A 15,340-nucleotide genomic window follows, 5' to 3' on the forward strand; every position below is an offset into this window, starting at 1 on the left:
TATAACTATAGTTACCATATTACAAGTAAGCATATCAAAAAATTTACTTAAGTATATAGGTATGTGAAAATATGTGAGTCGAGCACTGCCTAGCTTTGTTGAACAAGATACTGTAGTTTAGCAGTGATGTGCAACAAAAGCTGAAAGCAACAAGTAAACAGCAAATTTCTGGGGGGTTTCAAAAAGACTTCTGTGAAATGTAGGAAAGTTCCGCCGGCAGGAGAAGACAAGAACATTTAACATTTAAGGGACTGTGAGTAACCTCTGGAATCCACTACATTATTCAACATTGACTTTTAGGGGAATTTGTCCTTTAACATGAATGGATGTCGGACATTGGTTTATGACAGATAGGTTGAGATGGGCAGATTGATGACTGGCTGAGTGAACATTTAATTTTTCATGTTTTACATTTAATAATGCAGGAAAATCAGCTCAGTCTTTCACCAAGAGAAATCTGACACCTGTGCTGCTAGATAACACATACATAAGTGTGTGTGTGTGTGTGTGTGTGTGTGTGTGTGTGTGTGTGTGTGTGTGTGTGTGTGTGCTGTCTGCTGATCATCTGGGGAGACATGAGAACAGAGAGGAAAAACAGCAAACTGTAATTCAGGTCAAAGAGAGAGACGTGAGGAGAAGCTGGGATTTATGTTTTATTTTCTCTCCCAAGGAGACAGTGAAGAGTCACAAATCGCCCTTCCTTTAAAGGTTAAACCTTTGATTCTCTAATCTACCTTCAACTTTTGGGGTGGCTGAGGCTCAAGTGGTAGCTCGGGTTGTCTAGTAATTGGTCGTCGCTGGTTTGATTCCCATGCTCCCCCCAGTCAAGTTGATGTGTCCTTGGGCAGGTTACTGATGCCCTAAAATAATCCTGATGGTTGTGTGTGTGAATGTCTGTCCATATTTTGTCCATACCAAGGAGGTATAATTCATAGTGTATCTTAAAAAATGGCAATTGCGTGTTTAGACCACAATTATTCGCTATATCAGTCAACATAATGAAGTTGAAATTGAAGGATTATTTCATCCTGTCGGCCTGTCAAGACTGAAAGTTAAAGACAGATTTGATGTAAACATGGAACTCAGCTGATCGGATTTTAGTGTAAGATTTAATAAATGTATGATTTATAAAAATAAATAAACACCACCCTCTTATGGATTTGCTCTATTAGGCCACAGTCAGACCAACAATAAAGAATAATCACAGCATCCTCATTCATTGCACACTGAGGCCTCCTGCTAAATAATGCAACGTCTGTCGCAACACAACACACATTTTGGCCAATACCAAGCGCATATGTCTACTTGTCCAGACATGGGTGCAAATAATTATCACTGTGATAACTTTCCAGAGTTGTAAAATCCTCTTTCATCAATATAAATCACTGAGCAATGTTTAGGTGTTGGACTCACTTTCAAACTCATGAGTCTATTACTAAACTGGACTTCCTGGATCTTATTTCATCATATGCCCACACCATCACAGCCCCTTTCATTTTCTTAACACTCATAACTACATGGTGGGAATGTTAAATGTCCAGGTCTTCAACATCAGCTGCTAAAGGTGTTGTAAATTCAATTCCAAGGTACAAACACTAAAGTAAATAAACAACAGTTCATGTTTTTCAGGCAGGAGAAGTGATGCTCTGCTGCTGTAAGTACGGACTTCCTTTCTGCCCTGTCCTGTCAGTGGAACATATTTGAATTAAACTGAACTGAAGTGAGAGTGGAAAACTAAAACAGAGAGGTAAGGGGCGCGGGAAAAGAGAGAGAGAGAGAAAACACGAGGGGAAGCGATTAAAAGACAATTTAAGGTGGAAAGACAGAGTCAACTTGCAAACAGGATTTTTAAACCACAGAGTGAAAGGTGGGCTGAGAGAGAGAAAGCTCGACAGAGAGACATTGAGACAAAAATGGAGAGAGAGAGAATTAACCTCCAATAAGGCCTCTATTTAGCTGCAGTCAGCCACAATCAGCAGCCATATTAGCATTTAATTAGACTGAGAACCACAAACCACGGCCTGCCGCTCCGCTCTGATTACCTCACACACTGCTTTCATATCTGTGTGTGTGTCCAGAGACTTGTGTATTTGGGAGGGTACATGTGCAACTACAATCATAAAAGTGTCTTGGCTCGGGAAGACCTATATTTGTGAATGCATGTGTGCTTATACAGGTGTGTGTTTGTGAGAGCATGAGCATTCCTCACACCAGTGTGTGTGTGTGTGTGTGTGTTTGTGTGTGTGTGTGTGTTGTAAAAAAAATATTTAGACTTTTATACAGGTGATGTTCCCAGCATGCCGTCCTTCATCAGACTTTTCTTGGTAGGCGTCAGTAAACACACACACCTTGGAAGCAGGTGTCACAGTGTAAATTACCCTTGTCAAGGATCTTTATTTGTGTGCATACTGTGTGGTTGCCCTAACTCATTGGGATCCAATTTTCCAGGAAGTGTGTTAATATATACAATTTTAATTTTATGATATGAAGGATGAATCTGAAATTAAATCATGGGAAGTAATTTCAAAATAAGTTAAAAAAAAATGTAGGCTGGCCCGTTTGCAATTATAAGACTAAGAGTCTACTTAGGCACATTGGTGTTTTGAGCTAAATGCTGATGCCAGCATTTTAACATGCTGACAATTGGCAAGAATAAAGTTTACAATGTTCACAGTTTTAGTTTAGCTATTGGACTAAATAAGATGGTGGAGCTACAGTCAGAGGAGTGAGCACCAAAGTACAATTCATATAACAAATACTATAACATACATTTGTCAGTAACTTTGTCTTAACACACATCCGTTGTCCTTGTTTGTTAACAGCGAGAGAGTGAGAGAGAGAAAGAAGGAAACAGTACTGTACTGCTGTTACAGTAAGTATAGCCAAAAAGCATCTAAATGAGCTGTGTACATGTATTGGTATTCTTGTATAACAACTCCAAACAATAGCAGAAAATGTGTCTGCTAATGTTCAGATGCTCTGCTTCTGAAACACTCCCAGTTGACATTCAGAGGTAGGTTACATACATCCTAGATGACATTTCATCACAGGACATCTCACATTATATTTAAGGTGGGGTATGCGATTCTAATCCAATACACGTCTTTTTGTTCCAAGAACTGCATACCCCACCTTTAATGTTGATGATACTTATATCTAATATCTGCAAGACCCACAAGAAAAGAAACACATGTGTTTGGTTACGTTAACAACATCCCAGATTATGTCACGAGGTCAAGGTGACAATTATATGAAAGCTGGGTGACCTCAACAATGACTCTACAAGCACAACAACCCGAAAAACATGTGATCATGTAATGAGTGTCAGGCCTTACAGGAGTGAGCACCATTAGCTGCCAACAGCCATGAATAATAATATTATTATAATAATAATAACACATGTATATAATCACTATACTTAAAACTATTCTGGGGGCATTTGTATGGTTTTATTACATAAGCGCAGTAGAGAGGAGAGGAAATGAGGGAAGAGAGAGATGGGGAATGACATGCATTGAAGTACAAGGAGGTTCATTTATGGTTGGAGCCTTAGCTCCCAGGCCACCGGAGTGCAGAAAGATAACTCATAGAAAAAGCTAAAGATTATGGACCTGTGGTTTAGGAGCACCGTAACCCTGAGGCAACTAAATCCACAATGTTTTGTGGGATTAGCTTTACTGGCACAGGTGAGATATTGACTTTCACCAGGGCGATTAAAGGTGATTAAAGGTGATATTTGTCCTGTGCACAGCAGTGTTATCTGTGATCATCACAGGCCAAGCTTACCCCCATGAGAGAGTATAGGACAAACAATTTGTTAACAAGCGTCAATTTGTCAATTCAACGGTCTGAAAAACAGCTCACAGTCAGTTTTCTTCTCAAATTCTTTCCTTTTCCAGCTTTTTGTCTCACTGAGAATCTGAACAAAGGAGATTTGTGTGCAACAAATCTCCTTTGCTGAGAAGCAGCAAGTGGTGTGTGAGATATTTAGGTCGGGGTCGGATATGTTCCCCTGTGGCTGTCCACCGTGTGGTCTGAAGCGGGCTTTTACAACTGTAACCACACCTGACAGTGATGTCACAGTGTACTGACACACCCAGCAGTACACTTCTACATCACTAACTTACAGCAAGGTGGAAAGTTACACCACTGAAGGTAAGGGATTCTGTAGGAATGAGCTAATTTTAACAACTTGTGAGACTTATTAGTGAGCATTATTACATCTAATAGTTGCATTTGTCACTGTAATATGTTACAGTATGTTAGCTAGCTACAGCCATCACTGTGTGGCTTGAAAAAGAAGTTATATTTTTTGACAAATACTGTATATTAATAAGAACTTAAAATACTCTTATAGCTGCATACAACTACATTATATTGTTTTATAAACCATTTATGAAATGTTTGAATACTACTTATAAATGCTGAATAGGGAGACTTATTTGTGTTATTTCTAAATTTGGACAATGTCAGTTGATAAGCTCATAACATTGTGTTAAATGTGTTTTCTGTCTTAGATTTGTTTTTAAGAAGGAAGCCTGTGACCTACTTTACACTGAATATACACACTAACGCATGTGCATACATTAACACTTACAACCTGCAAACACACACCAGTGTTGTTTTTTCCAGAGATATATACATACTTTTATCTTTTACTTCAATTTCTATTGGAAAGACAATCTAGTCCTACAGGATTAGTATGACAGGAAATCAAGAGTAATGTAATGTAACAATACAGCAGTTCAGAGCAAAATGAATTACATCAGCTGATGCATGCGATTTGAGGAAATACTTGATCCTACCCACAATCTAATCATAAAAAATCTGACATAAGCGCAAAGGTGTGCACAGGCCCTCACAAACACACACGTCTGTGCACACACATACATAACATATATAAAAATACAATCTTAGTCTAATTTTACTATAATTTGAATTGATTTGACTCATCAGATTAAAGGCACTGAGATGAGGAAATACAATAAAATTTGTGCTATTTTTTAAGGAATTTAAATTTAAATCACACACGCACATGCTTTTGAAGGAAATATCTGAGTAGCCTGAAAAGCAGCAAAGTTCGACAAAACCCACCAAATGGTTTCTCACTGTGGACAAGAAATTAGAGTGTGCTCAGGTCACTTTTCTTAGAAGACATGTTGTTGTTTCAAACCTCATTCCTTTGAAAAACGACTTCATAGACTATAAATAATTAATGTGAAATGAATTACCATCATTTTTATATCCCATCTGTTATTCAATGAGCTTTCAAGTGACATTTCAGAGGATAAAATCAATCGTAGTTTTGTTTGACGCTATGCTGCACATACAGTATATATTGTACTCATGCATTAAGGTATTTTATTTTGGACATCTGCCAATGCAATGTGTCGTGGCCTAAGTAATACCCCTGGATCACACTGGATCTAAAATGTAACAATTTAACATATAACATGAATAAAAATGTGCATTTTGGATATTGGACACATCAGCCAACAACATATCATACAACAGTTAATACAAACAAGGTACAGGTTTTTACCAGACATGGACATGTTGAAAGGTGATTTACTAAATGAGCCTGTTCTCTGAGCCATGACAGATTTACATAACACACTGCCTGACGTGTGGATGGAAACATCAGTTTTCCAGCAGACAGGTGGCAAATAACATGTGCCTTGCGTCCTATGTTTTATGAATGGCTCCAACTATCTTATTGTGGTTTTATGGGTCTGTTTGTGTGTGTCATTCCCACTCACCCCCATCATCCTCATCAAAGGAGTTCATGCAGGGGAAGTAGATGGCGAGCGCCTCGAAGGATGCTGACAGACTGATGCGGCTCTGCGATCTTTCCATGTAGAGGCCCGCCGTCGGGCCCGGGTCGGCCGGCTTGGCCAAGCGCGGCTGGGCATTCTTCACGCGGAGTACGGCTCGCGGCGTCTTGGATGGCTGTCAGCTGCCCCCCACGGCAGATCCACCTCACCCCGAAAAGAAGAGTCAAGCAAGAACCCCAAGATGCTCACACCGAAAAAAAAATCGGTGCGAAAACTTACTTGCAGCAAGTGCCAACAGAAGTTGACATCAAAGAAAGATTTTGATGTTGGTCTTTGTATGTTACACAAAATGCGAGCTTGGGTGGTGCAAAGTCATCCTTGTCGAGTAAGATATCTCTGTCGGTTGCTCACTTTTGATGAGGTTAAGTGTCCTATTAAATTATATCTATTTAATAATTGAACATCTATCTGTAGCTGTGCGTAGCAGAGTTGAATCTCTTTCTTCCTGTCATTTCTGCTCTAGTTTTTTGATTCCGTTCTCAGGCAGATGCTGGTGTACGTCTTCCTGTTCCTTTCTTTTTGTCCTCCGAAGTCCAGGTGATAGTCTGATGGACTTTAGTTTGCCTGGCTGTGAATCTTTACTGCTTCTTCACACTGATAAAATCTTCCTCTTTTTGTTTAACAGCGAAAACTCCCTGAACTCTGCACTCTGCATGTCAATCTAACATTCATAGCTCGGGTGCCTGGTCTTCTTCAGCTCTCATGAAAGAAGGAAGATGGGAGGAGACGCTGGTGGTAGAGGTGACGCCCAGCGTGAAACGTGTTGCTTTCCGGCTGAATCAAAGCTTTTCCTTTCTGCTGCTCAGCATTGTCATTTCCTCAAGCACAAACCAAACAAAAGCATCTCTTTCCCACACATAAACTGACTTTCAAAACCTGGAGACGTCAGCTGCAGGAGCCGTTGCAAATCTGCTTCATTTCCAAGCCCAGATCAGCCGAGAGAGCATCAGTTGCAGCAGCAATTGCAACTAAGGGCAATCTGTTGCTTCTGCTTTGATTTGAAATGTATTGCAGTTAATGATCTACTGCAAATGTTCTTAATGTTATGTTGCTGTTGGCCAGGTTTGTTGTCTTCTCTCCTCAGTCAGTCCTGTGTCGCTCCGTTGCTGTGCCGATGCTCCACTGACTGTCTGCTCCTGAGACAGGAAAGGACGAGAGAGACCGAGAGATGAAGAGAGAGAAAGACAGAGAGAGGGAGAGAGAAGCTGTACTGTTTAACAGCTTGTGTCTGACTGGACTCATTCACTGGCGACCTGCATGGAGAGTGAGAGAGCGAGACAGAGCAGGCAGAAAGGAGGGGAAAGAGAGCGAGAGAGAGGGAGGAGTGGGGGCAGAGGGGATAGAGAGCAGACTGTTGCTGGCAGCCCGACCAATCAAAATGTGGATGAGGGAATATGGGTGTGGCTTGGGGACAGTGGAGGCAATGCGGGGCAGGACAAGTTTGCAATGTCTTTCTCTCCATCTCCTAGTGTCTCTCGATGTCAGTGGTCAGATCATCAGAAATATATGAATCAAAGCACACAGAGAGAGGTGCTCAAATGCTGAATGATGCCCTTCTCTATATTTTGATGCAGAATATTTTACCATTTAACCACAGATGACTGGTTACGTTTTGTCAAGTTAAAATTAGAGCACAGTAAAAAATAATAATAATTTAAAAATACCGTAAAACTTCAATTAATAGCCAAGTCCAAAATAGCTGCCTACCTCCTTTACTGGCCTGGTGTGAGAACACAATTTGACAAATAAACGCAGGTCCCCATTAAACGCCTGGTCTGGTTTTTATAGAAGTTTATTGGATGTATAAAATTTCTTAAACCCCGCGGGGTCGCCCGCTTTAGCTCCCTCTAAGCTGCTTAGCTCGTTAATAGAAATATTAACGTTTAAACGTATGATCAATATGTCAGTATGGACATGCTACACATCATTAGATCGGTTAGATTCTCCACAATTCAGTAGTTCAGTTCATTGAACAGAAACAACGTGCCCCAAAGTCTAATTCTTAGTTTTACGGGTGTAACCTGCATGGTACAAGAGAGGAAAGGAAGAAAGTGCTGACTGCCATTACCTTTAAGCGCTCGTTAAGTCCGAATGTGTCCATTCCTTGATTATTTGTATTCCTTTAGTCTGTAAGAGTCGAGAATCAAAAAGAAAGAATCAAAACAGTTTTTCATAAAAATTAATCCAATTTGTAAATCCTGTCCTGTGAAGTGCATCACGCTCTGTTTGCTAACTTCTCTCAGCCTGCACCTTGTTGTTTTCGTGATGTTACTTCAAAATAAAAGCGCATGTTGGAGCTAGATCAAATGAATGACGTGTATTTGATATTAATGGATAAGTTTTATGCAAGTTATATTCTGTTTGAAATAAATAAACTGTTTCATAGAAGTTTCAGTTTTGTGCAAAAGGAATTAAAGGCCTGTCCCATATATAAATAAATATAATAAATATAGGCAGGGTCAATTCAGTGATTTTAACAAATAAAAGCCTGGGCTATTAAAGTTTTACGCTACCCTATCTTCCTCCCAAAACCTCAAATGTGAATGAGTACAACATTTGAGAAAAGGAACAAATCTCATACAACATTTCATAAATGTTTTGTCACAAATTTTGTGACATGAGTAGTTTTCCATCCAACAAAATTAAAAAAGCCATTGTTTACCCTGATGACATGTTGAAGGTGTGCTGGTTCACACAACCCGCAGTTAAGTGGTTAGTATTCAGATGCAATAATTAAGTAAAATTAGCAATGTAACACCATGTAAAAAATACCCATTACAAGTCCTGCATTCAGTAAAAAAAACTTTAGTGTTATCAGAAAACGGTTAAAGTTAAAGGAAAAGGTTGCCATTATGCACCACAATGCAGAACCCTGTCAGTGTTCTGTTTAAACATGTTGTGTTATTTGATGATTATCACTGATGCATTAATATGTAAGCAGAATTTTAATGTTGTAGAGTTTTGAGGATTTGAAAGTGAACTTAGTTGAGTAACAAATATACCATATTTCCTTATATAATGAAGTAGAAGTCTAAAGAAACACAAGATGGAAGTACTTAAGTGCAAGTACCTCAAAATTGAGGTATAGTACAAGTACACTACTCAAGTAAATAATAATTGCATTAATTGCATTCCACCATTCAGAGCTTCACACCTGAGGCTCTCCATCCATCCATCGTCAACCGCTTACCCTGCATACAGGGTCGTCGGGGGCCGGAGCCAATCTCAGCTGACATCGGGCGAAAGGCGGGGTACACCCAATCCATTGCAGGGCCACACATAGACAACCACTCACACTCACACTCACCTAAGGACAAATTTGGGTCATCACCTAGTCCACATGTCTTTGGACGGTGGGAGGAAACCGGAGCACCCGGTGAGAACTCATGCAGACACGGGGAGAACATGCAATCTCCACACAGAAAGGCCGGGGCAACTGGCAACCTTCTTGCTGTGAGGCCACAGTGCTATCCACCAGACCACCTGAGGCTCTTTGACCCCAAATTCATGCCAGATACAACACAGCAGTCAAAGCACTACTGAAACATCCATCCATTCCATCCACACTAACTCTGACGTCTATAACACTTTCAAAGCAGGGGGTCAAACTCTCTTTACCAGGCGGACTGATGAGATTACAGGTACATTTTTAAAAATCGGGGATTACTCATAGGGATTACTTTAAGCATAAAGTGTCCATGAAACAGAAAACGCAGTGCTATTTGCCTCCATATAGGTCTATGTTTTTTATGTACAGTCTATGGTATATGTTACGTGTTTCTGAAAAACACAAAGCTGGAGAGAGACGTGTCGCAGGTATTGATTGGCGTCTACAGTGGCCAGTAGCGCTGAATGTGTGTTAACGTTACGCCCACCCACCACATCATACACACTCCGTGCGGGGTTCCAGCTCTCAGTGAGTGGACACAGCAGCTGGACCTGGACCGAGCACAGCCTCCGAGACCGTCAAAGTCCAGTTTGGCCACTGGGAATACAGTCCCGAGGTGGTTGTCTTGGTGGTTTGGCTCTTGGCACTCAGGGGCTGAGTAAGCTAATAGAACCGCTAGCAGCACAGCTAAGTTAACCGATCGGGCTAACCAGCCACAGATAGAGGCAGATAGGCTACAGTTAGCGGTTTAGCAAAAAGTAAAGATAACTATATCAGTATTCAATGGGGCCCAGATACTGCCATAGTGGTAACATAGTACAAAGCATATCATATAAAAACATTTAAACATGGATTTTGGGAACAGGAGATTTTTTTATTCTGTGTTTGTCTAAAAATACACTAAGCAGACAACACATCATTGATACTCTCTTGTCTTCATTTGCCTATTTGGCATTAAAGTAATCCAAAAGTAACTAAAAGTAATGAGATTACAGTACTTTTATTTTGTGGCACTTGGATTATGTTACTGATTACATTTTGAAACAAGTACTTAGTAATTGTACCGGCATACATTTTTAAAGTAACCCTTCCAACCCTGCTCCTCTGTATATTATTTTTAATTTTATCTTTCATACTTGCTTGTATTAGTAAGTCTCCATCTGATTTTGTTCTCTCTCTGACCATTTATTCTTATCTGTCTATTATTACTCCCTCTCTTCTCACCGCTCCTTTCCTTCCTCCCTGTGTCGTCGTCTCCATATTGTGCACTCTTTCCCAGTGTTCTTCTGTGTCTTGTTTTCTGTGAAGCAGCGAGGGAAAGAGGGAAGAGACGGGCTGTGTAATCAACGGTGCTTCACAGGGCTCCATTCATCTCTCTGCTTCCATAGATTGTGTGTGTCCCCTGTGGGTTCACACACACGTAATCAAAACACAGAGACCAGGCACAGTTCAATACAAATACACACAAAAAGAAATGTATAGTGAAAAGCTGACTCATCACTGCGCTACCACATGTATAACAAGGCACAGTGGTGCCTGTTATGCTAACAACAGCATACTAACATGCTCAGTATAGCAAAATAACATGCTGATGTTGAGCGGGTATAATGTTTACCCCATCCACCATCTTGGATCAGTGTGTTAGCATGCAAACATTTGCGAAATCTGAAGAATTTGCACTAAACACGACACAGCTGAGGCTGATGGGAACGTTATTAGTTTTGCAGGTATTTAGTCATACACCAAAGTACTGATCAAATTACACTTTCAACCTGATGAGGGCGCTAGATGAAAAGTTAAGGGACAATTCATCCTGAGGGGGACATGAATGTGCGTACCGAATTCCAGGAGATCTTCAGTCAGTAGGGTTCATGCTCTGGAGAGCATGACAGTCTGTATGCTACTATAGCTAATGGCTTTTGGCCTAGGGAGTATCTCAGCTAATACTTTGCACCAAAAGACCATCGTTTTCATGATTACAGTAGTACAGTGAGTTTCAGTGACGCTTTGTTGATTTTACAATATTTTGTTTGGATTGGTTTAAATGGAGTGGCTGTATGCACACTGAAATTTTTAAGCACCCAAGTTTTTTATTAGTGCAAAGTTCTGAGCTGCAAGGTCTTCCTCGGGCAATATGTTCTTTTATCCAAAAACATTAGTTGCCTCTTGCTCTGTCACTGTTGTTGTTGCTTTCCTTACACTTAATTTTAAATATAGATGGAAGTATTTGTTTTAGTTAGTGACTCACTTGTTCTGCCTGAGAGGATTTTATGTAAAAAGAGTGTAATTTTACCTAGCTGTCCCCTGCCTTCACCCTCTACTTGCTAAATATTGCAACAATAATCCTGCTCCGTCAGTTAGATTTCTGTATTATTATTTTTTTTTTGCTTCGAGCTATGACACAGAATACTCCATCACTGGAATATCTTGCATCATTTACAGACCAGAGAAGTTTGTAAAAGTCAGAAATATCAGCAGCAAATGAATCCTGTCATTGGTGATAAACAGCCTTATCAACCCTGTGCAGACATATAATCTCTGGGGCAGTACACATTTCTATTCACTGGCCTTCCTACGTGGTTGTTGTCTTATTTGGGGTCCTCATTCATGTTTGTGTTACTCTCAGTCAGAAACCTGTCTATGCTTTATAAAAAAGGCTCTTTACACAGCGATGCTTCCGTCCTTGTGTGTTCTGCTGAGTGTACTGTGGCCAGTGAAGTGAACTGGTATCGTGTTGACAAGCGTTCGGCCACTCGCTGTGAGCATGCTGTCCAAGCTCGCCTTATCACAGGAGCATTGACCTTTTACAACAAGTACCTGCCTCTGTCTCTGTCTCCGCCTTTTTCATGTCACTGCTTGTCTCTCTGCCTCCCTGCCTTTTTCCTCCACCTGCTCCTTTGTCAGGCTATATGTCTACTCTTTTGCATTTCCATTTGTCTTCCCATGGCTCTCATCAGCTGTCTTACTTGTCTGCTTGCGTTTCCATACCACTTTATTTTTCTACCTGACAGTTCTTCTACCTTCTACTGTTCCTGTACTGCTTGTCTGTCTAAATGTAATTTCCTGTCTTTTAACCTTTGTTCCTGCCATCACACTCCTCAATTTCTTTATTTGTCTGTTTGTTTTTTTGTCTGGGTTTGATTTGTTGATTGTTTTCCTTGCAGTTTTCCACAATGGTGGTTATTTATCTGCACCAGCACACATGCCTTTCTTAACTTTCTCTATATATCTACTAGTCTTTCCGTCTCTGTATATTCTGTATTATTTAAAGTCCAACTGAAACTAAATTGTTCAATGTTTCCATACAGCCAATCAAAATGCTTCATTCAAAATCATATTTGCATAAAGCACTAAGGTCAGCTCTGTCATAGGCAGATAGTCACACTGACTAACCAGCCAGACAGCAGCCACAGACTGAACAACAACCCACATTAGCTTTCCTGCTGAAGTCGGCGTCTAGTGTATCTTATAAGCATGAACACATGTCTTGTCATGCACCCTAGCTTATTGCATGAGTAACCAAACACCAATTCACCTGTGAAAAGAGCACTGCTAACATTAGTTTACAAGGTAGATAGCTAATTAGCTGCTCACCTGCAGCATATTAAACAGCATCCCTGCAAATTTAACTTCAGTCCACTTAGATACTGCTGTGGTCCTTACTCTTCACTACCACTAATGACACACTGTCTGCACATGGCTTGTAAGCTACAGCACAAGTTAGTTTACTTTGTCAATCATTACTCTGCCGATGTTAAACACCATCAAACACAGACGCCAACACACCCCTCCAGACGGCTGAAAGCTAAAAGAGGATCTCCGATATTTCCCTAAGGACATGTTTTCTTTGTTTTTAATGATAGAAAACTATTACTCATGTTAACATTATTTTTTGATTGCTTAAAGGATGATTGAATGTAATTTCCATTGGACTTTAGCATTAGAATATATTCTGGTGGAAAATAAATGCAGTTTCATTGCATTACATTCATTTTCGTCACATATAGGCACAAAAATCCAAATGAAACATCTCTCACGTGTTTAAAACACATACCATAATTATTTTTAATTTGAATTGTACTGATAAGAAAACACATTAGAAGAAATTACAGCAAGGCAACAATAAAAACTAGAGCAACATTTCCTTTAGGATAATCACATGTTCGCACAAAATCAGAAACACATTATCCCAGGGTCTAAAAATAGTAAGTCAAAATATTGTTCTGTTTTATTAACTGGAGGTAGAGAGCAGCAAAACTGATATTTATTCACATGAAAATGTCACAGTATTACTTCAGGTAGTTTAACAGCTCCTCCAGGCGGATTACAGAGAATTCATTCAATAAAAGGTTTGGTTAGGTTTGGGCACAAAAATGACTTAGTATAAGCAAATTCAATTTTGGTTCAAAATTAATACTTTGGCATCATGATTATAGGATAATCCCATGATTAAGGCCTGGGAACGACCACCCTTACACTTAAAAGAAACCAACGTTGACAATCTCCTGTGTTGTGTCCCACTTTTTGTTGTCCCAATCCATTTCGATGTCCTCTATCTGCATATTTTATGACTCTATAACAACATCACAATACTTCCTTCTTTGCAACCATGGACAAGAGTCATAATTCTTACAGCTGCTAGAGAGCTTTGTCAGTTGAACACAAACATATATTTGGGGGGGATTTGCTGAAATGGCTGTCGTTTTTCCTGGGAGGACAGTCTCGCAAAATTGTATCACACTCTTCTTTCTTGTCAAAGCCTGGTGCCTACAATGCAACAGAACCGCTGACAGTTCTGTCGGAGTGTGTTATGCTAGCAGTGGCTGATATAGCCTCAAGCTGCTTCTTTCTAACTCCATATCCCCAGATTTTATTTTTTATTTTGCCAAACTTCTAGTTTTTAGACCCAAGTGATGCTGACATTACATGAGAACAAATATCAGATTTCTCAGATTTCCTTCTGAAACAGCAAAAGGCTTTGTACAACTTTCTTCACACATGCAGTAGTACTCTTCAAGATCTATAAACAGACTTTGATATGTAAAATCCAAAGACCAAATCCTAACCTTGTTTGATTCACTTTTAAAAGTAGTTTCCTCACCTGTCTGTCTTTCTAGCCATGTTTCCATCTATTTGTCAAGCAAATTTTAAGTGGATTTTTGAAATGTCGCAAAAAATAATAAAAAGCAGATGCAAAATAGGTGTGTTACCATTTGGAGCGAATAAACCAGGTTACAGCAAGCATAGTTGCATCAGTAGTTGATGTTATACATGGCTGTAATAAACAAGAAGTATGGGTTGCAAACCAGAAACAACTAGTCGCATGGACCTGAGGACCACTGATCTTAGAAAAATGGTGAGAGGTCCTCAGAAATGTGTTTCAACAAAGTCCTTTTAGGCAAGTCATGCCACTCTGGGCAGCTTTTTCGGACTAACAAGACCAGGCTTCTATCTAAATTAATGGGGAGAGAGCTAGATCTGCACTTTCACTGGTCACTGGGACATAAAAACTACATGAATAGAATCAGCATTAAAATCTAAAATAAGGTTTAAAAAGCGTTTTTCCCAACCGGTTCTACTTCTACTTCACATGCGTCACCACTTCCGCGCATGCGCAGTAGAAGTAAAACAGACCATTACGTCAGTGGAACCACATGATTGGCTGAAATATGATTCCCGCTTGGCTGTTAAAAGCAGATGATTAGTTTTCTAGCGGGAGGGGCGGGATAACCACCATCTTTACCATTACGGGCTTTCCCCATAGAGTTGTATTGAGAATGTGATTGAGTGGCATGTCTCCTCTAAAATGTCTCTGGTTTCAAGCATACAAATTGCTACCGCCATGTCTCCGCGTGTTATGAGAATATCAGGCAAGACGGCGATTGCGGTAACAGCCGATCAGTCGTGAGTTACATGTTCACCAAGTCAGAACTCGGCAAAATTGTTTGCATCTCCCATTTAGTGCATTAACTATTTTTCGACAAAGGCATAAAGCACCTCAAGCGAGAATTTTCTCATGCAATACTTCAAAATGCGCATAAAAAAATGTTGATAGAAACACAGCTTCTGTCTGCCACAACACAGCTCAGGTTTTTCACATTTATGCTCATACAATGCA

The 15,340-nt window shown here is 40.0% G+C and overlaps 1 protein-coding gene across 4 annotated transcripts in view; it reads right to left on the reverse strand.

Annotated features, from left to right (window-relative positions):
- The window catches only part of rims4 (regulating synaptic membrane exocytosis 4), a 52,991-nt gene extending 44,966 nt beyond the window's left edge, over positions 1–8,025 (reverse strand). For 3 of the 4 annotated variants that reach the window (XR_006821601.1, XM_046029070.1, XM_046029073.1), the window contains exon 1: positions 5,760–7,011. Coding sequence is in view for 3 of the 4 variants with exons in the window: in XM_046029070.1 (XP_045885026.1) it covers positions 5,760–5,856 (97 nt within the window). In the remaining variant the exon portion in view is untranslated. Of the gene's footprint in view, positions 1–5,759; positions 7,012–7,902 lie in introns of those variants that run through there. The other variant, XM_046029071.1, reaches the window with a different exon arrangement.
- Between the last annotated feature and the right edge of the window lie 7,315 nt (positions 8,026–15,340).

The sequence above is a fragment of the Micropterus dolomieu genome, linkage group LG18 (assembly GCF_021292245.1).
Source record: "Micropterus dolomieu isolate WLL.071019.BEF.003 ecotype Adirondacks linkage group LG18, ASM2129224v1, whole genome shotgun sequence".
NCBI classification, from domain to species: domain Eukaryota; kingdom Metazoa; phylum Chordata; class Actinopteri; order Centrarchiformes; family Centrarchidae; genus Micropterus; species Micropterus dolomieu.